The following is a 21,150-nucleotide window of genomic DNA, read 5'->3' as shown; positions in this document are numbered from 1 at the left end:
CCCATAACAACTCCCCCAATAAACAGGGATCAGCCCGGGGCCGGCGCCCTCCCTCCCTGCGGCCCTAAAGGGAATTTTTGGGGGGACACATCGGGGTCGCGCCCATCGATGCGCTCGGCGATCGCTCGGCTGCGGCGCCTGGGCAAGATGGCGGCGCCCACGGCGGCGGGCCCGTGAGGAGATGAGGGCGATGCTGGCGCTGGGCCGCGGCCTGGCGGGGGCGGCCTCCGCCGTCGTGGGGGGCGGCCATCGAGGGGCAGGGGCCGGTGAGGGGGCGCGGGGGTGCGGGACGGCCTGGGGAGGGAGCCGGGAGGGGGGGAGGAAGCGGAGGGGAGGACGGGAGGGTGAGGGAGGCTCGGGGTAGGCAGCAGCCTGGGGGGGTTCTGGTGGAGACGGGGAGCCCCCGGGCGCAGAGGTGGTCCCTGAGGGGCAGAGGTGGCCCTCAAATGGCAGAGGCGGCCCTCGAGTGGCAGAGGTGGTCCCTGGGGGGCACGGGGCTGGGTGGCCCCGAGGAGGGGACAGGGGCTGGGGGTGCTGCAGGGGAGGCGGGGAGGGCCCGGGGGGTCCTCAAGGCCTGAGGGGGCCGGGGGTGGGCGGCATGGGGTGAGCGTGGGGCTGGGGGTGAGGTGAGTGGGGCTGGGCGGCCTCCTGCGTGCTGGGGCTGAGGGGGCTGGGGTGGGCAGGGGGTGGGCGAGGGGTTCTGGGGCTCGAGGGTGAGGTGGGCTGGGGAGCTGGGGGCTGGGGATGGCTGGCAGGGCTGCCCCGAGCACCTCGGGGCTGTGCTGAAGCAGCTTGGGTGGCCCAGACACCAAGGGTCCCTCGGGCACAGCACATCTGCGTGGCTGCTGTGTGCACAGAACCAGCCCTGAGCTGATCCAAGGCACAGGTCACACCTCTGACGTTCTTTCTGTGCGTGCTACTACCTCACAGTCCACACGAGAGGGCTAACTGAGCCGTGGAGAGATCTGCTGTGCACTTAGCACGTGTCCTGCGAGCCAGGGTACAGGCCTGGTGCCTCCCAGCTGCAGAGTTTAGCTAGCTTGCTGCTCAGCAAACTCCGTTTGTAGGCAGGACTGGCAAAGCCTGTACTTGAAAGCATGCTTGAAGCAGAGGTGAATAATCTCAAGCAGGTGTCGATTCCAACGTTGTGGCCCTGGAAGGGCAGTTGGAAGAGTTATTTCTTGAACAGTCTCAGAACACTGATGAATATTGTTGTCTGTACCAAGGTGTGCCGGTCAAAGGTTTTTGCTGTTGTCTCTCTGCCACTGGCATAGTTCAGAGCAGCCCATCGAACTTGCACGTGAAATTATTTGCATTAAATAATCCGTTTGAACCCTTTAAATGAACACAGTTCAGCTGGAGAACCTTGCATTCTGTTTAGCAGCAGGCCAAGTGCTTGTGATCTCTTCCTGCTAGCCCTGTTCTCTTTTTCATTTGAGTTGGCATGGCTTCACACGTTTGTTTTAGCAGCAGTGTGAGGACCACGCTGAAACTGTTCCACGCTGCCTGTGGGACAAAAGACCTAAGTTGGCCACAAATCACCTTGGAGTCTACATACTCTGACTAGTTTTCTAGTACCGACTGGGCAGTATTTAATGAGTAGGCAGGTAGAAAAGTACAAACAATCTAATAAATCTTTGTGTTTTTGTTTTTTTCCATCAAGTTTGCAGTGCCTTTATTCAGCCAGCAAGATGTTACGCCAGACCTGCGAGAAAAAAGATAAGAGGTATGTCAGGATTGATGGGAGAAAGCGGCAAAATATTTTACTGTTGGTGCTATTGGAGTTGTACCCTAATGCAGCAGGAAGAGGGGGTATTTGGAGAAATTTGCATCCTTTTCACTTTAAAGATGCAGATGCACACTGCTCGTGAGGAGAGAGGAAACATAATCCCTGCTGCAGGAATTTGCATCTCTGCAGCTTGAGGGGTGATAACAAAGGTGAGGGAGCCAGACTTCTCTGTACTGCCAAACAGCACAGTGAGGGTCAGTGGTCACAAGTAACCATCTGGAGATGTTCAGGCTGGGCACAAAAGGGAAAAAAAAAAAAAAAAAAAGGATTCAGTGGAAAGGCAGAGCAGTGTGGGACTGCACTTCACAGCGAGGCTGTGGCATATCTGTCCCCGGAGGTTTTAAAGGCTGTGTTAGACAAAGAAATGGCAACAGTCACACTTCACGGGGGAGATTGGACTAGAAACTTCATAAGGTCCCTTTGTCAATCTTTTTGTGGTTCTGCAAGTAGTTCCTTGCAAGCTTAAAAGTTACTTGGAGAACCCAACAGTTCATGAATGTGTGCCAAATTAACAGTTGTTGTTAGCAGGAGATCACTGATCTCAGTGGGCTGTATACCATGTTGTAAATCTGGAGCGCTGTCGATTCCTGTCATCTCAGCATGATCTCTTAAGTTCGTCATTATTTGGGGCATCCAGTCTCTTTTCTTTGCAACCTGTTTCCTCTGATCTAGTTTGCAGCATGTTTAGAGCTCTGACTTTTACTGCTGTTCCTCAAATGTTCATCTTTCCCTTGTAGATATCCCCAGCCATTTGGATGATCTTCCTCCAACAATGATGAAGAAAGAGTATGTCAATGTCCCGATAATAAATAGGTATGATACAGCAAAAAGGCATGGCTAATCTCTTGAGAGCTTTGTATCTTCGATTCATATAACCACCATCTGTGGAACATGTCACCTGCTCAATAATGAATGTTCTGTGGTCACAGGTACGCGATTCAGCACAAAAATGGCAAAGTTATTTTGAAAGTTGAATGTGCAGAAGCCATCACTGTTTGTGACTGTGTTAGGTTTCTGTTTAATTAATGTAAGATACACTGAGCATGTTTCTCAGAAGTGCTGTTTGTCCACATCTTTTGTGGGCTTTGTCTACATCCGTAGAAAAAGAAATAATCTTGACATGATAAAAATAATCTTCTTAGAAATAATCTATGCCTGTCTTGAAAACAGGTGTTAAAGAGTATACAATTAAACAACTCAAAGTGAGAGGCTACTTCTGATATCTGGGCCTGGAGTTCTGCATTTTTATGCTTTGATTCCAGAACTCTTCATGTGCGGTGCATGGAGAGCCCCCAGTGGCGTAACTGAGACTTTCACAGATCTTTGAAGGAGCAGATCTTAAAAGTAATTATTTTGTCCTTGGCTACTTACCTGGTGGTTAACCTTTAGCACTCAGTTTGCATGCATTGTTGTTTTTGGAACTGATAAGACTTCAGCGTAATTTGAAATAATTCATACAGTGCTTCCTACAGAAGCTTGATGCTTCTGTGATTTTCAGCCATTATTTTTCTTTGGAATACAGAAATAGTTCGTGGCTGACAGGTCAAGGAGGGGAGGAGAGTCACTGTAAACCTGCAGAATAAATTTGAGGAAAGTTAATGTGTTCTGAAAACCTAGCTTCATTCCTGTTGTTAAATATACTTGGTTTCTAAGCTTATAAACTAATCTGCAATCTCCTTACAGCGTTGATGACGTAGTAAAAAGATTATTGTCTCTGGAAATGGCAAGCCAGGTTAGTGTCATTTTACATGCATAAAAACTAGATGGTTTGTCAAACACATTTGTGTAACTTACCTATATTATTAAATGCCCTACATTTACTTTTGTTTTAAATGTTGCTTGGTGTATGCAGATCTGGAGCTATTAAATGCATGAGGATGATAAGTCTTGCATGCTCTTAAAATTTATTATGGAGTCTTCTTTATGATAATAATTGCATATTAAAATCGGATAATAAAGTATTCCATGAGCACAGGAGGAGATGCAGCTGTGTTGCGTTATTGCTGACGGTTGGGCTGTATTACAGAAGTAGTACACAGGGCAGCAGGTGTTCTTCAAATGACTTTTATTTTTCGTATGCCCAGAAAACAAGTAAGCAAATCAGAACGGCATCACAAAGATCTTACTGTTTCTTGATGCCTCCCACTTAAGCTTAAAAAGATGCAAAAAGTGAAGGCTACTGCCATGTGAGACCTGCTTTGGTTCTGTTTCTTCCGCTCATGAGAGTGCCAGGACCTCTTCAACACCCTTCTTTTGTTATTTTGGGAAGAAGGATGCGCCTGGACTCTTAGCAGAATGCAGAATCACTGTTGTTGAGATATTTTGTGCTCCTTCCTTGCTGTACTCTGAGCACTATCCTACGTGCAGTACGGCCCTTTTTTGTAGCACTACTTACATCTTTTGCGATGGATATCAAGTAAAGTTACAAAGCCTTTATCTGGGCGTTTGGGAAGAGATCTGGGGTGTCTCAGACCTGCAGTGTTCCTCAGGAAGTGACAAGCTCTTTTGTTGTCCACAGAAGGAGAAAATGAAGATAAAGACACAGCAGCTGGTGGAGAAGGTCAGGAGGTCTCCCGATGACAATGGCTCCTTTGAGGTGCAAAGTAAGTTAAAAGAAGCAGAAGGATATTGTTGGCAGATGATAGTTCACTTTGCCTTTATTCAGCTATTCCCACCCTAACACTTCAGGTTTCCTGTATCGGCTAGGAAAATCTCTTTCAGGAGAGCACCTGAGAGGCAGGTAGCCTGCGGTATGCGCTGGGGTACTTACAATAGATTTGCTGAGGAAGGCTCAGCTCACTTTTGGTGAAAGAAATGTGAAATACCAGAAATGTAGGGGCACAGTTGACTCCATTCCAGTTATATTTATTACAAGTGTCTGCAAGGATACTTTCCAAATTGCTACTCGATACCCGCCCTCTAAAGGCTGCATGTGCATTATTCTGCTTGAAATGCTTACATGACATGAACCATTGCACAGCATCCATTACTGAAATGGAATACTAGATTCAGCCCTGGAAGCCAAATTTCCCTCTGCATAGGCAAGTTCTGTCTGAAGCACGGTGTAGGGACAGTGCAGAGATGAAGGCTGTACTGCCATTGACCAAGATGTTCTCTGTTATCATTAATAAAGGCCTTCAGTTTCTCAGGCTGCCACCAGAGCCGTTTCCAAAATTTGAAAACCTTGAAAGCTGGTTGCAGCTGTTAGGAAAAGCTCTTAAATTGTGTCTGTTCCTCCAAAGCTTAAACCAAGGGAGATGAAGTGAATGTAAATTCACCAGTAATTCAGCAAGGCAAGAGGCCTTACAAATAAATTCATGTGATCAGTTGTTAAAATATTAACTAATCAGGCAGCTTCATTATAGTAATAGTTCTTGCTTGGGTTAATGTAGGTTATATTTTGTGTTTTGTTTACCATTTACTGTGCAATAATATTTGCTGTGGTGCAGTGGGTACACATAAGAACAGCAGTCTGCAACTGGCAATTTGAAGGAAATGCAAATGACACCATCTCACCCTGGAAAGCTGCTCTCTCATGGCTTCTTATGTCTGTCCTTTATAGCTGCTATATTGACTGCCAAGATACGCACTTACGAGGAGCATCTTCAGAGGCATCCCAAGGTAACTGTCAGTAATCTGAGCCCATGCATCTGAGACAACAGCTGTTCAGGTTGTTTTGTGAGTTGAGAACAAAGGGATTTTGATTCTGGGGATTACGGCTTTGCTAAGATGGTTTATAAAATAGCAGTAACCGTTCCTTGTTGTCAGTCTGGGAAACTGCTGGCTCAGTCACAGCTACAGTCTCACCCACTGAAATGTGGAATGTGTTTTATTTTTGTTACTGGATTGTTGGGAATGCCTGAACAGATACCTTTCAATGGAGTTCAGCTAAATCTGTTTTTGCTGCAGATACAGTTCCGTTGCTTAGTGTTCAACATAACTAGCGTGGTCACTTCAGCTGTATTCTCCATCTGTTCTGCCTTTAAAAATAGTAGTGGACAGGACTGTGCTAATGTCATAATGACCATAATGACCTAAAGCTGCTTGGGTTCAAGCCCAAACTGAAAACATCACAACTGTAATTTTCTGAACAAGATCTACTGAAGATTCCTAACACAGTGGGAAGTGAATTAATCAACTGTGTTTAAAAAAAGTTCATAAGTATTAGCTAATCTTAAAAGCTTGAAGGGTAAAACAGAACAGAATTCAGTTTAAAGAATGCAGAAATTGTACCAAATGTACAGCAGAAAAGACCTTTTGAAATTACTTGGCTCAAGCGTGGTTTTAGACAAATTGCTTGTAAAGGGTAGAGTGATTTCTTCCATGAGATGGCCCTGAATGGCATGGATCAAGCTATGCATGTTCTCTTCCAAAGAACAACTCAAACTGTGAAATAGAGCCAAGTCAGATTTTATCTTTACATTTAAATTCTGGAAAAGCAAAAATAAATAGTTCCAGAAATAACATGGAAGCATACGTTTGAGAGGAAGCAGAGTTTTTAGCCAGTAGACTTCTCCCACAATCTTTGCCTCCAAGCCATTGCAGCTTGGAGAAGGCAATTTCAGTGGAAAGTAAATTAAGTCTTCCCAGATCTTCTAGTAGTGATCTAATGTTCTTGTGATATCTGGTAAGAAAAATTGTTTTAAGATACTGTCCTTAACCTGATTGTTTCCTTTTAGCCATAATTTGGTCTAAGTAATTTATTGGAATGGAAGTACAATCTTCTGCAATCTAGTGAACATTAAGTCCTTTGCAGGATAAAAGTAACCGTCGTCTCATGCTGATGGCTGTGGATCGCCGGAAGAAACTACTTACATATCTTCGCCGTGTCCGCTACGATGCCTTTGAAAACACCTGCAAGCAGCTGAATATCCAGTATGCACTACCCCCTGCCTACTCCCGAAGGGTCACCAAGCGCTGGGTTGTTAAGAAGGCATTTTGTATCAAGGTATGGAGCAAACCAGAGCAAAAGCTATGTAACTGGAGTAGAAAAAAATCTCTTCATAGAGGGCACAATTAAGACAGAAAGGGCTGATACATAAGAGTCCTTTAAATCTGTGTTTTGAATTTGAGGACATGATGACAATTGTAGAACAAAACAAGCTTGACAAAGAACCCCACAAAGGGCAGTTAGGCCGTGGGCAGTGAAGTGTGTACTGAGGGAGTACTCTGTTTACGAACTTCAAGTTGAGCTGCTAGTTTGCTCAGAAATGCATGATTCTAAACAACTTTTCTTCCAAGCCTGATATGGGGTACTAATATGCAAGACTATTAAGTTTAATGGCAATTTTAGAACCGAAATGTGGGTATGGCCACTGGCTCCTCTCATTTGCACTAAATGTATTGCTGTAACTGACCAGAATCAAAGTCAGACAATGCTGTCAGTCTATAAATATTAAATCTCAATCCAATTAAATTATAAGTAAAAGACTGGATAGCTGTAACTGAGTATCAGAAAGTGGTACCCTAGAACATAGGCTGCTTGGAGTCCTGGAGGAAGAAAGGGGAAGGAGCTGATCTCACTGAAATACATTGCATGCCTTCTGGCCTCCGCTGCAGGAACTCATCAGATCCATGCTGTGTGTCGCAATGAGCAGCCGTGGCAGAATGGTTGTAAGCAGCAGCAGACAGCTTTGTCTTTTCCCCTTCTCTCACCTGCTTATGCTCCTCCTGCAGGTTTTTCAGGAGGTGCGGAAGCTGAAAGCACCAGAAAGGCTAAAGAAGAGGAGAGAGTGGCAAGCAAAAGCCAGAGCTGCAAAAGAGAAGCAGGTGCAGAGTGAAGGGACAGCTGTGTAGCTGCACATTGGGTTTGTGATACAGCCAGTCTCTCCAAAAATAAACAACTACCAAAAGGCATGTCGACTTTGCTTAAGTGCATGCGTGATCTGCGCCGTGTGAGTACCCAAAAAGGTGCAGTAAGCGGTTTAAGTGTTTTAGAAGTTTAAGGCTGCTTCCTTGGACTGTGTCCTGAGCAGTCTGTGCTGTGCTGAGAGGAGCACTGGGGGCTTTATCAGCATGCCTTTGGCAGAGAAAGGCAGCGATGTCTTCAAGTGAAAGCACCTTTGAGTAGTGTCTGTCTCCTCTCCTTACCTGGTGAGCCTGCAGAATTGCACTGTCAAACAGCATTGGAGCAGCTGCTCGGCAGAATTCAGCAGGGGATTCACTACATGTAATGGAAATGAGAGGAGAGAATGAGGAGAAATGCGGCTTATTTGGAAATAAAGCAGCCCTGACACTGACTCAAAAAGCCATTCCTCCTCACAATCAAATGCAGGTTGATTCTGAACTCTACAGCTGTAGAAACCATACTAATAATCAAGTCTCTCATTTCCCAGCTGACTTGGGTATTTGCATTTGTCCTTTGGTGGCCATCCCGCAATATCATTCTGGAACTCAGTGATGTTATTTCAAAAATGCCATTGATGGTTATTAAACTAAGTAATTACAAGTAAAGTGGTGCCCGCTGGCAGCGTTCGATAAAACAGCCTCGAGTTCCCCTCAGCTGTCGCGTGGACACGTGCCGGGGTTGCCTGCGTGCTGAACTGAGGCAAGATGATTTTTAATCCTGTCACAAAGACTTAAAGTTGGCGAGGAAATGACTACAATTAATCAGTTATTACAATTTAATTAGTTTTTGAGTCGTGGTATCACACTGTGGCGGGGGGGGGGGGGGGACATGCCAACACGGCGCCACGCCATTGGCCCGGCCGTTGCCCGGCGGCGGCGGCGGCTGTGGGGGGGGCGGGCGCCATGTCGGGCCGGGCGCTGCCGCTGCTGTTCCTCAACCTGGGCGGCGAGATGCTCTACATCCTGGACCAGCGGCTCCGCGCCCAGAGCATCCCCGGAGAGAAGGCCCGCAAAGGTGAGCCGGGGCTGGGAGCGGGGGGTCGGCAACGCGGAGACCCTGACTGGGGCACCGTGTCGGGCTTTGTGAGGACGGAGCTGCGAGGGGCGGGCAGGGTGTGAGGGGATCCCATACGGTCCTAGGGTCATTAGGGTTGGAAAAGAGCTCCAAGATCATCTGGTCAGACTGTCCCCTACCCACCTACCATGTCCCCAAGCCCCACGTCCAACCTCTCCTTGAACGCCCCCAGGGACGGTGACTCCACCACCTCCCTGGGCAACCCGTCCCAACGCCCGACCGCTCTTTCTGAGGAGAAATGTCTCCTCATTTCCAGCCTGAACCTCCCCTGGCACAACCTGAGGCCATTCCCTCTGGTCCTATCCCTGGTTACCTGTGAGAAGAGGCCGACCCCCAGCTCCCCACACCTTCCTTTCAGGCAGCTGCAGAGAGCAATGAGGTCTGCCCTGAGCCTCCTCTTGTCCAGCCCAAACCCCCCCAGTTCCCTCAGCTGCTCCTCACAGGACTTGTGCTCCAGGCCCTTCACCAGCCTCGTAGCCCTTCTCTGGACACGCTCCAGAAGAGGCCGGGTGCTGGAAGTAATCAGCAAGGAGCCACGCTGCTGCAGGTGGAGCATTGCTCAGGGCTTTGCAGGCTTCTCCCAAAGTATCATCGCTTTCAGTGCTCCATCAAAGAAATCTGTGGTTCCTTAATAGTGTGCAAGCATGTGGTCAGCTTTTGGTAATGATTCTCTTAATAATACAGGAATTAATGCAGATATACCTGCCATGATGTTACTGGAAGGATGCTTGAAAAGTAATAGAACATCGCAGTGCCTGCCACTGAAAGAAGCCCTGGGGAAGTGGTTTCCTTACAAGTTTCATTGCTCTGCCACAGGAATGAGTCCTGTGTGGTTTTCTTCTCTTAAAGCCATTTGAGTTAAACTACTTTCATGAAGTTTCCGTAGTAATGACTGCTTGCAGGTACAACTGAAGCTGATTTGTGAAATGCACACAGATAATACAGAAACTGGAACAGACTTCAGTATTTCTATACTTGTGTTGCAAGTTAGTGCTGCAGACACATGCTTTTGGAATCGCAGTAACTCAGGATCTGAACATCTCAATACGGGTCCTGAAGTGTTTCGGGATGACCAGATTTCTTTGCAACCAGAATAAGAACTTTGAAGCAATACCAAAGGTTTCCTTGCAGCAATACAATTTTTAATCATTCATATTTGTCTTCAGTGATCTGCCATGAGTTTATTTCCCTGCTGCTGTTCGTACAGTTCTCAGTTTATAGCTTAAACTACATTTAGTTATGTACAGTGGAATATCTGAGCGGTTGAATTAGATCTGTACCAGTTTATCCATGCATCTATTTCTGTCTTTCTAAAAAATTGGACTTTAATTTTACTGAGATGTGGTGCGGTCTTCACTGAGGTGTTTGTTGATGCTTAAAACTGTTCACAGAAATATTGTTCATTTATAAGTGCAAAAAAACAGCTGAAAAAAATCCAAGCTAAATGCAAAACATGCTAAGGGTAAAATCAAGGGTAAAATTTTATCTCCGTTGAAGCAACAGGTTTTTTTCCAAGGGGAGGGCAAGGTTTCATCTTTTGTGTATTAATTGAAAGTGAAAGATGTCAAGTAACAGAAGAGTTCTTTCTTGGTAAGCACAGATTGCTGATGAGAAAAATCCAAGTCCATTAGTTAGGTTTTTTTTCTCTCTTTTATTCTTGAAACTCTTGTTCTTACTTCTTGAACTGATGTTTTTGTTTTATATGCTTCGTGTAGATGAATGGACAGATGTGGACAGGAAACGAGGTACTGTAACCTTCTAGCTGCATGCAGTAGACGAACACCACTACATGCACACATGAGGCTCGTTGTACGTGAACACTGTATGCTGTTCCTGCAGCCCTCTAGTGATGGTGTCAAGGTTGAATAATATTTTTCACCTGTTAAAAAGCACTTTAACTATAGATCTTACAAAAATAGGCAATATCTCAAAATCTAGTGGCTTCAAAAGTAGCCTCTTCGTTAATTTAATCAAGGCGATATCTATAAATAGACCATAACTTTTTCTCATAGCGGTCGTTCTAACCAGAATGATGTTTGGATTTTGCTAACATCTAGCAATGCAAGCATATAATTACGTGAGCATTGTGATTTTTTTTTTTCTGCTTAAAGGCAGGAATATTACGTACACTGCATTTCTCTGTGATAACTTCTAATTTACTCTTCAGGGTTTTGATGGGTGAACTCCAGAATTTCCATCCTAGCTGCTTATCCACCCCTGGTAGTGGTTCGCCACGCTTGCAGCAGGCTGATCACAAAGGAGCAGGTTCCCACACTCCAGACAAACTCACCTTGACTTAAATTATCACTGAAGGTGGGTTTGAGCTGAGGTTTTGCAGTGGAGAGCTAAGGTGGAGAGTGTGATTTCCTCCTGGGCTCTGCCTTGAAATGGTAGCCTCCAGAACAGGGGTACGGTAAGTAGCTGGATGAGACAATAAATCTCTCAAACTATCACTTTTTTTCTGCTAGGCGGACATGAGTAGAACTTCCAGTGTCTCTTTAAGCAGGCCTTTTTTAAGAGAGATCAGGGTTATGATTTCCATTTTTCAAAATAAGTCATTTGTAGGTTTTGAACGTTTACCAGTGTGATACCCTGGAGTTTGCTGCTTTTTTGCTACCATTAGGTGCTGTTTCCAATAATTTGTTTTTTCCAGCATTTAATATCTCAGAAGCATAAAAGATTCCACATTTCTCCTCTCTTTTATCGCACCCTAAATGGAGATAAGTTTTATAAAATCCTGCTTTATCATATTCAGATGGTAAAGGCACAGAGACAGATCTTGTGTTGACCAATCAACTTCTCCTTGTGAGAAAAGACAACTTTGTGAGCGCTGCTCTTAGGACGATCTCTGAAAAGTTACCAAAGAGCAGCTGCCAGTCTGTTGCTGCTGATAAAGCCAGACAACTAGGTTTGCCTGCCTTTGACTTTATGAACTATGAACCTATGAACTCATGAAGTTCCCTTCGCTGCCTTGAATGTACTTGGAGAAGCATGAGCACAACCCAGACGTGAAGTCTCATGTCATGCATATGAGCCATGTTCCGTTACAGCGCGCTAGGCGTTGAAATGTGTATGTCACCGGTGACATGACACATGCAGGCCAAAACCACCGTAAATCCTTGGCTTCTCTTTTGTCATCGCCTTGTCTATACTTGGTTTCCCTCTCCCCATGCCAGTTGGTGAAATCCCTCTCTGCTAAACTGCTTTTATGCTATGTTGCTTGGCGTGCCATTATCCCTGAGCTTACACTCCTTTCTTTGTTATTTTCCATTGTGAGAATGGTGTAAGTATGTTCTCAGGGACTACCTGGGCTCTGAGATCTTTGCTCTGTCATTATCAAGTGTACCTTGTGAGATTTGGCCTGTACCTTGATTTTATTTTTTTTTTTGTCTTTCTCAGTTCTTTTCATAGCCAATACAGGAGGTTTTAATTCTGGATGATAATTTATGTAAGGCTTGATGTGTGGTTAACGTAGATCGTGATTTCATTATGAATATCTACCAGCTACTGTCTGCATACGGTGGTATTGTCTCCTGACAGTTTTGGTTATTAGAGACTCTCTTAAGATGGAGGAGAAACCTTTGTACAGACAACATGTAGACAACTTAAAAATATTTTTTGTGGTAGCAGTATAAGGCAAAAGTTCTTATTTTTGTCATAACTGATTACTTGCAAAATGAAATTTATGCTAATACGTTGTGTTTGATTTTCTCCACTGAAAAAAAGTGAGGATTTTTGCCTAAGACTGCAAGTAGGGGTTGTTTTATGGGCAGTTTATTTGAAAAGGGTGGAAGAGGAGGGATTTTTTTTCCATTTGCAGTGAGGTGTATTTGTAATCCGTGCTGCTCAGAAGCTGAGCTGAGGTGAGGCCCATCTCTGTTGGTTGGAGTACTTAAAACAGGAAAGTGAGCTGTGTTACGTTACAGTGCAAGGGATGCTGAAATGCGTACCCCACCATAACACGTACAGGAGAAAACCTGTCAGCATCAGCTTTAAACAAGAGGAGAGAATCGCTTCAGAAGGCGCTTGCCTTCCAGAAAACAGCTGCCAGCGTCCAAGTGCTCAGCATCTATTACACACCTAGCAACATTCCCCAGACATTAATCATCCAAGAAAAGATGAAGTGACTGGAACATCAACTTTTCTTTCTTTTTTTTTTTTCCCCTTCCCTTGCGATTTTTCTAATCTATAAGAGTTAGCTCTCATTACAGGCTTCAGTAACAGTCATCTGCTTAGGGAAATTCGTGCTTGTACAATTATCCCTGTGAATTGAAATTGATATTTTTTTCAACGTTTTTGGATAGGGAAAAAAAAATTTACGATAACGCTGTATCAGGTGTATGATAAAAGTATCGAATCCAGCAGGAAAGCGAAGGTGTCTGCTTGAGTCACTCCAAAGACGTTTTCTATCTTCTTTGCATTCAAAGCTTGTTAGCCAGAGCGTAGCCCTTATATTCAGTATTACTGGTCACCAGATATTCTCGAGTAGGTTATGTAACAATTCCATGTTTAAATTAACACTTAAAAATGAAGCACTAGTCACGATGTTTAGAGTTCTGAGCCTTTGGGCTGCGCTAATATCCTCAGATGTTACTGTGTTAAGAGCCCTGGGTGGCCTTGCCACAGATCCCACTGTTATAAATGCTTCCTTAAATACTTGTCAGTCCTAATCCGTTTCACACAAGTACTTCAAGGAGCTTTGAATCAGTCAGGAGCTTCTGTTTAGAAGGAAAAAATAGTGTCAAAAGCTAAAAAGAGAACCGATAGCTATGGTTTGTTTATTTAAAAAAAAAAAAAAAAGCAGACTGATGCAAAACAGTCTTCTTAGGAAGCAGAACTGTAGCTTTTATAGATAATACATGCCAGAGTAGCCTGTAAACGGAATTATTTTAAAAGGGGAAAGTGCTAGCCATTGCTGCAAAAACAAGGCAACAAAACCAGCGTTATTCCGGTTGGAAAACAAAGTTTGTTGTCTGCAGCTCAAACACATTTCTGCCTCTGGGGACAGCCAGCAGGAACATGCTGCTTGCTGAGACCAATATGGCATTGAGAAAATGTCAAAATGATGAAGTGGTCTTCCTTGCTTTTCCTTTTGTGGCTATGTACCTGGTTTTCACAGGTAAGCGTTCTGTGAGCCCTCACAGCTGTCAGTGTCCACGTGTGGAATGAATTAGGCGAATGCTGTGTTAGTGAGGCAAACAACCGAGGCTCTCTGTCTTTACAGTTATGAATGACATCATCACAACCATGTTCAATAAAAAATTTATGGAAGAGCTGTTTAAACCACAGGAACTCTACTCCAAGAAGGCTCTGAGAACGGTGTATGACCGGCTAGCTCATGCTTCAATCATGAGGCTGAACCAAGCAAGCATGGATAAGGTAAAAAGACGATCTGTCTGGTCCTGACTGTGCTGCACTTTAATGCTGCTCTTCACGAGTTACTCTTAATTTTGAAGCATTTTGTAACAGACCTCTTTCCATTTGTTTTCTTTGTAAAAATGGCTCTAAGCCAAGAAAACTTTGGAGAAATCCATGGTAGTACCAGATAATTCACCACCTTAAGCAGAAATACTTGGTTTTGTGTTTAATTAAAGTTTGAGTTTAAAAGGTTCAGGAAGCATTCTTTATAAGAATGTTTATATATATATATTAAAAGCCTATACATATGTTATGTAAATATATTTTTTTTTATATATATATATATATATTTCTGTATTGATGCTCATTATTTTGCAGTTGCAGGTATAAGAATTTTTACCTGCCAACAGTATATCCAGTGGTCAATTTTCTGGAAAATAATGATAATAATAATTATAGGAACTTGACTACCTGTGAGACCTCTACCCTGGTGTCAATGTTGTTGAAATTGTCAGTAGTCGGAGAGGCCAACAGGAGGGATGACTGTGATTTTAGAAGTCTTATTTTCGTAGGAAACAAAGCTGAAATGGTTCTCCTTACCTGCAGGCAGGTGCTAAAAGGAAAAAAAAAAAAAAGCATCTAAAACCCACATGAAATTATCTAAGTGGTGTTGCTGTCTGTGTTGTGATGGAACCCAAATTTCTCCCTTGTTATTTTGCAGCTGTATGACCTTATGACTATGGCTTTCAAATACCAAGTCCTGCTGTGTCCTCGGCCCAAAGACATTCTGCTGGTCACGTTCAATCACCTGGATGCAATCAAGGATTTCATTCGCGATTCCCCTGGCATTCTGAACCAGGTGGATGAAACTTTTCGACAGCTGATCGAAGTAAGAATCCCTAGAAAAATGGTGGAACACGCTCTTGTTTGAAGGGTTTTTTCCTCTTTCAAGCTGATCTTAGAGACTAAATACTGCATCAGGAAGTGGCACATCAAGTGTGGAGCTTGATGGGTTCTTAGCCTCAGAGAACTTTTGCTTATGTAACTGCTGTAATTCTTTGCACAAAGAACAGGAGGATCCCACTGAAAGGGAACTCTTTCCTTAAAATGTTGAAAGTTCTGGGAAGTCATGAAATGGTTCCCAGGGACTTCTGGAGATGGAGTTGTTTACAACATAAATTTTTCATGCTTGCCCCCTTTAAATCAGTACGTTGCTTATTCAGCCTGATCAAAGTCCCCAGTGACTTCAGCAGAAATTAAATCAGGCTCTTAGTCCCTGATAACAACTACTGATGCTGATCAGCAGCCCCCCGTAATTATTTTCCTCTGCCACGCATGTACTAGCTTTGGCTAGCAGTATTCTGATAGGCTTGTTTCCACCTTTAACTTGATGGAGCATGGTACTCTTACAAAGTCTTCCTGTGTTTTTTCTTTTTCAGGTGTACGGCTGTCTGTCTGCTGGTGAATTTCAGCTTATCAGGCAAACACTCCTCCTTTTTTTTCAGGACATGCACATAAGGGTAAGAATCCGATACAAGTAGACAGTAAGAACAGAAGGAAGTTTGACTGTGGTTAGAATATGGACGTATCGTCTTATGAGTTCATGATAAAGAGTTGGGTTTTGTTACTCATGCTTTTTAGTCATCTTGATGTGCTTGTAATTTCAGTCTTCAAAATTTAAGAAACTGAGCGCATCTACTACGGTAATACCCAATAATTCTAAAATATTCTGGAAAAAAATTACCCATGATTACCTGTTTATTTCAGAGGTGACTATATAGAGTAATTCCTGATTCAGGTTTTCATTAGTTTCAAGTTTCACAAATCTGAAAGAATGTCTGCTAGTAGATAAATAGGTTTTTATTTTTAGTAGAAGCTTGATATGAAACTGAGAACCTCAAGCTTGAGGCTGTGGGCCTTGATGTTCTGTAAATAAATTGATCATACTCAAGTGCATAAAGAGTACACTTTTTTTTTTTTGATGTTTCATCAGTGTGCCCATCCTCCGTATCAGAGTGTTTATGTACATCAAAATCTCTAGGAAACCGATCCTAATCTAAGCAGGAAGACTGCAAGGTCAGACTTCAGAGAACTCAGATCAGAAGATATTTAACTGATTTTCTAGAGGACGGGGTATTCTTTTGCAGGTCTCTATCTTTCTGAAGGATAAAGTGCAAAACTCTAATGGTCGCTTTGTGCTGCCAATCTCAGGCCCTGTTCCATGGGGTACAGAAGTTCCAGGACTCATCAGGTGAATTCTGAACCCCTGCTTATACTGTTTGCAGTGCCTTGCATGTACGGCTGCTCAGAAAGAACTCTTAGTCCCAGAGGTCTAATGGGAATCATGCTTAGACTGTCACTCATGTTGCATGGAGAGCTGAACCTCCAGTAAGTGTCGTTTATATGGCAAGATTTGGGTTTAAGTCACCTGGCAATGAAATGCTAAGCATGTTTCTGGAATTCCCTACTCCAGTAAGTCAGCTATTAGTCATTTATTCTCTAAAATAGGCACTTACCAGCATACAGAATAGTGCTACTTGTACAGTAAGCCTAGGAAGTCAGTACTGAACATCAGTAATAGAACTATTAAATATGTTTCAATGACGGCTTGTTTTTAAGGATGTATAATCGCAATGGAGATGAAGTTAAAAGAACTGAGTTCACCACCGATGGAAATTACATTACTCCACAAAGGGAAGGGTCTTTTGATCTCTATGGAGACAGAGTCCTCAAACTTGGAACAAATATGTAAGTTGTTTATGTCCTACACAGAAACATGAAGTAAACATTGATGATTATGGATTTGTTCAGAAGCACATCTTTGGTCCTGTTTGTTTATTTTTGCCTCTTTGGCTGTTATCAGCTTGACTGCTTTACAAAGCGATTACCTGATACAAAACACGTGTGGATAAATGTGTTCAAAAGAGCTGTGGAAAAGAGCAAAAGTTTGATTCATGTCTACAATAGAGCTGAGTAAAGAGCATTTTCATCTGGTACTGCGTATTCTGTGAAATGTAATTTAACAGCATTCAAGAAATCCTTTTTTTCCTTCACGTTTGACTTAGATAATTTTTTCATTCTCAGAATAAGAGACAGTAATGTTCTTTCATACAGTTTTGTCACTTATATGTTTTAATGCTATAATACTCCATAAAACTGACCTGTAACTTCTCATTTCTGTAATTTAGAGTCTTCAGAAAAATATTCTGAAAAAAATTTAGGTCCTGTACTGCTCCCTTCTATTTTTGTATCACATACAAGTAACAGATTGCTTTTCCTTGTGTGTTTTTTTCTCTAGGTACAGCGTTAGTCGGCCAGTAGAGACACACATGTCAGGATCATCCAAAAACTTGGCATCCCATGCGAAGGTTAGTGTCCTTCTGATTCTGTCACTGGTTAAATTCATGACCTCAGCAGCAGTCTGTGCTATCTTCTCTTTTGCTCGCCTCCTTTCTCAAGTAAACAGTAACTATCTTTTCGGTCTACACATACAGGATAACTTCAGGGAAACCTGTTTGCTTGTTCCTCTCTAGGCCTCAGCAGTTCTCCCTGGCCCCTTTTGAACTAGGCCGTGAGAATGTTTTCCTAAAGAATTTTACGCACAGGCTTATGTGGTGGTGTACTGGAATGTTGCTTCCTATTTTAATTTCTTCCGAAAACAGGAAGCTGATCTTGCTGATTTCTCAGCCATCCAATTTAGCTGGAAAACTATCTTGTCCTAGGTCTGTATATTCAAGCAAACATTTTAAATATGTAACTGATATTTATGACTTATCTATGCAATCTGTAACACTAACAATACAGAAATGTATATATGACACTCTGAAGAACATTTATGTAATACCAGAACACACAAGTGCTTTTAGGCCTAGTTTTCCTGGTAGTCTGACCGCTGAACCCATTTCTGTTTTCCGCAGGAGAATGTGGCCCCTAACCCTCTTGCTAAAGAAGAACTGAACTTTTTGGCCAGGCTGTTGGGAGGTCTGGATATCAAGAAACCTGGTGGCAGTGAGACAGGATTTCGACTGAATTTATTCACAACAGATGAGGAGGAAGAGTATGCTCAAGCTGTTTTTCATCTGGGGTTTGTGATTAAGTGCCATGCGGACAGCCCTGGAGACTGAGGCTGGCCCTTGACAGCTTCAGGGACAGAATACCAGTTTTTTCAGTATTTTCTTATCCTGGTCCAGATAGTCCCTGCAGGAACAAAAGAGGAACAGTTTGTCTGGCCATTTTTAAGACTATCAGGAAGGAGAGAGTGATTTGTTACTAGTGCATCTCCTGTAAAGCAGGGTCTTGCACTGCCTTCACATGAGAAAGTCAGTCACCAGCAGGTGACGATCTGGGCTTAGGTTCCGTCCCACAGAACAGACACATCCTTTTAGCTCTCCTCTCCCCCAGATGCTCATTTCAGAGATAAGTTATGTATCTGAACTGATTGGAGGTGATAAGCCTGATGGGCACAAACACTGCAGCCTCCTTCTGGCAGGGAGCATAAGGGTAGTGAGTTCTGTTACATGGTTCCTGCAGAATGCATTTGTCTGCTTTTATTCCCAACTACAAAGTTAGTCCCACTGTTCTACAGTTAGTATAAAAAATCCAAAGCAGGGATAAGTTTCAAGACTGGGATCAGTATATGAATTTCCTTAGCAGAAATAGGAATGCTGTCTAAACTTCACGTCTATAGGAAGCTCATTACTCTGTTTATCCCGTGTATGTCATCATGGGGTTAAGCACTCTTCATATTTTTAATCAAGACAGGCAGCACTGACGAGACCAGAGGAGTTATCTTACAAGGTTGTTAACATACAAGCCACTCAGGTACGTACAGTGCGTTTCACATCTTTGACTCATTCTCTCCTTGCTCAGTAATTACTTTTACCCATCATAGTAACTTTAAAGAAATACTTTTTTATTATTATTTATTTTGGTTAAGCTTATAAATCAGTGATGGCAGTATTTTCTGCTAAGCCTGTGGATTTGCTAATTGGGGTTGTTTAGTCTGGAGAAGCAGAGGCTCAGGGGAGACCTTGTTGCTTGCTACAACTGCCTGAAAGGGAGGTGTGGGGAGCTGGGGTCGGCCTCTTCTCACAGGTAACCAGGGATAGGACCAGAGGGAATGGCCTCAGGTTGTGCCAGGGGAGGTTCAGGCTGGAAATGAGGAGACATTTCTCCTCAGAAAGAGCGGTCGGGCGTTGGGACGGGTTGCCCAGGGAGGTGGTGGAGTCACCGTCCCTGGGGGTGTTCAAGGAGAGGTTGGACGTGGGGCTTGGGGACGTGGTAGGTGGGTAGGGGACAGTCTGACCAGATGATCTTGGAGCTCTTTTCCAACCCTAATGATGCTGCGATTCTGTGATCACTGCTCGCTACGAGAGCTCGGCCCCCAGCCCGTTAGAGCGAGCCACCACCCCGTGAGGCTGGCGAGCAGTTCCCGACCCGTGTCCCCCCGCAGGACCCGGGGCTCCGGGCGGAGCTGGCCCGCATCGTGGGCGAGCTGGAGGTGGCGGAGCCGAGCCCGGCGAGCTCGGGCAAAGGCGAGGACCTGCTGGCGCTGATGGACGGGCTGTGAGCATTAAACGCGCTCTTCCCAGCCTGCCTCCCTCCGAGCCACGCTGCGGGGCGGGGACGGGGCTGGGGCTGCGCCTTCCTGCGGGGGGGACGCGGGGCGGCCGCGGGGGGGCGAGGGAGGGACGGAGGGAGGGAAGGAGGGCGCTGGGAGGAGGCACCGAGCACCGGGGGGGGCGCACGCGGAGCGGAAGCGGCCGGGGGCGGCGTGGGGGTGAGTGGGGGGGAGAAAGGGGGAACGGGGGTGCGCGATTGGGAAGGGGACACGGGGGGGTGCGAGGGGACACGGGGGGGGCGAGGGGAAAGGGGCGAGTGGGGAGCGAGAGGGAAGGGGGAACGGGGGGGTGCGAGAGGACGGGGGGTGCGAGGGGAAGGGGGCGGGGGGTGTGAGGGGAAAGGGGGCACGGGATGCCAGTGGGAGGGGGGTACAGGGGACTCGAGTGGGAAGGGGGCATGGGGGGTGCGAGGGGGGCGAGTGGGAAGAGTGGGCACAGGGGGTGCAAGTGGGAGGGGGGCACAGGGGGACTCGAGTGGGAAGGGGGCAGGGGGTGTGCATGGCTGGTTGGAGGTGGGCAGCGTGCAGGTGGGTGTGCAAGGGGAGGAGGCGGCGAGCACCCACGTGTGCAAGGGGTGGTGGGCAGGGGGGAGTGCAAGAGGGTGGTGGGAGAGGGTCAAGGTGCAGGTTAGTGTGCCGGGCTTGTGTGTGCCCAAGTGTGCAAGGCGAGGAGGGTGACTTGAACCCAGGGCTGCACTGCAGCACGTGCTGGTGGCTCGGGGGAGTTGCCCTGTCCCAGAGCCCTTGGGTGCCGGCGGGGCACAGCGCGGCGTCTCCCTGCCCCTCAGCCGCGCCATGGAGGTCAGCCACTCGGTCAAGGAGCGCACCATCGCCGAGAACAGCCTGGTCATCCTGCTGCAGGGCCTGCACGGCCACGTCACCACCGTGGACCTCCGCGACGAGAGCACGGCCACGGGGCGCGTCACCAACGTGGACGCCTTCATGAACATGCGCCTGGCCGAGGTGACCTTCACCGACCGGCGGGGGGCAGAGTCCCGCCTGGACGAGCTCTTCGTGACCGGCAGGAACGTGCGCTACGTCCACATCCCCGACCAGGTGGACATCAGGGCCACCATCGAGCGGCAGCTGGAGCTCATCCACCGCGTCCGCTACTTCGGCGGCCGCGACAAGGGCCGCAGGGAGTTCCCCCGCGCCAAGCACAAGTGAGCGCCCTGCTGCCCGGCACGGACCTGGGGCTGTGGAGGGACAGGGGGACCACATCCGCACCTCGGCCAGGGACCGTGAGGTGTGAGGTTGTTTAACGACCAGCCATTAATTGGGGTGTGAGGCTGCGTAACGCATGTTGGTGATTGGTGCACTGCTGCTGGGCACTTGATGGTCCCCAGCCCCCAAACAAAGCCCTTTTGGCCACGAGGCCCGGCTCCGTGGTGCTCTTTGGGGACGACCTGGCCTGGCCTCGCCGGGCTCCGGCGCCCCCCCCCCCGCCCCCCCCCGGCCCAG

General features: G+C 45.9%; 2 protein-coding genes across 4 annotated transcripts; both read left to right on the top strand.

Annotated features, from left to right (window-relative positions):
- The first annotated feature begins 100 nt into the window (after nt 1-100).
- MRPS15 (mitochondrial ribosomal protein S15) lies at nt 101-7,645 on the top strand. The gene is made up of 8 exons (XM_035562150.2): nt 101-266; nt 1,664-1,726; nt 2,527-2,602; nt 3,473-3,521; nt 4,308-4,392; nt 5,352-5,410; nt 6,546-6,737; nt 7,466-7,645. Exons 1-8 carry the CDS (start codon nt 182-184, stop codon nt 7,583-7,585), a joined length of 729 nt encoding a protein of 242 aa, XP_035418043.1. The 5' UTR covers nt 101-181; the 3' UTR covers nt 7,586-7,645.
- An 865-nt stretch (nt 7,646-8,510) lies between these two features.
- Nucleotides 8,511-21,063, top strand: LOC118255702 (protein OSCP1-like). Of its 3 annotated transcripts, XM_035562087.2 has the most exons (11): nt 8,511-8,651; nt 13,936-14,090; nt 14,791-14,958; nt 15,509-15,589; nt 16,217-16,320; nt 16,689-16,817; nt 17,368-17,437; nt 17,987-18,126; nt 18,827-18,890; nt 19,522-19,634; nt 20,478-21,063. In XM_035562087.2, the coding sequence occupies exons 1-11, from the start codon at nt 8,540-8,542 to the stop codon at nt 20,854-20,856; spliced, it is 1,515 nt and encodes a 504-aa protein (XP_035417980.1). In that variant the 5' UTR covers nt 8,511-8,539; the 3' UTR covers nt 20,857-21,063. The 3 variants fall into 3 exon arrangements, with proteins under 3 accessions (XP_035417980.1, XP_035417981.1, XP_050571204.1); XM_035562088.2 differs by lacking the exons at nt 8,511-8,651; nt 13,936-14,090; nt 14,791-14,958; ... (5 more) ...; nt 18,827-18,890; nt 19,522-19,634 and adding an exon at nt 19,743-19,848; XM_050715247.1 differs by lacking the exons at nt 8,511-8,651; nt 13,936-14,090; nt 14,791-14,958; ... (5 more) ...; nt 18,827-18,890; nt 19,522-19,634 and adding an exon at nt 19,766-19,848 and having other exon boundaries at nt 20,392-21,063.
- The last annotated feature ends 87 nt before the right edge of the window (nt 21,064-21,150 follow it).

Source organism: Cygnus atratus, chromosome 23 (assembly GCF_013377495.2).
Source record: "Cygnus atratus isolate AKBS03 ecotype Queensland, Australia chromosome 23, CAtr_DNAZoo_HiC_assembly, whole genome shotgun sequence".
In the NCBI taxonomy this organism is placed as follows: domain Eukaryota; kingdom Metazoa; phylum Chordata; class Aves; order Anseriformes; family Anatidae; genus Cygnus; species Cygnus atratus.
Note: the sequence above shows the minus strand (reverse complement) of the source record. Positions and strands in the feature narration are given on the sequence as shown.

Bases quoted from the DNA above. Each gene is read 5' to 3' on its own strand.
- MRPS15 (XM_035562150.2), top strand. From the start codon at position 182: ATGAGGGCGATGCTGGCGCTGGGCCGCGGCCTGGCGGGGGCGGCCTCC. The intron at 5,411-6,545 runs GTAACTGTCAGT...AGTCCTTTGCAG, and splicing joins ATCTTCAGAGGCATCCCAAG to GATAAAAGTAACCGTCGTCT. The intron at 6,738-7,465 runs GTATGGAGCAAA...CTCCTCCTGCAG, and splicing joins AGAAGGCATTTTGTATCAAG to GTTTTTCAGGAGGTGCGGAA.
- LOC118255702 (XM_035562087.2), top strand. From the start codon at position 8,540: ATGTCGGGCCGGGCGCTGCCGCTGCTGTTCCTCAACCTGGGCGGCGAG. The intron at 15,590-16,216 runs GTAAGAATCCGA...ATTCTTTTGCAG, and splicing joins TTCAGGACATGCACATAAGG to GTCTCTATCTTTCTGAAGGA. The intron at 19,635-20,477 runs GTGAGCATTAAA...CCTGCCCCTCAG, and splicing joins CTGGCGCTGATGGACGGGCT to CCGCGCCATGGAGGTCAGCC.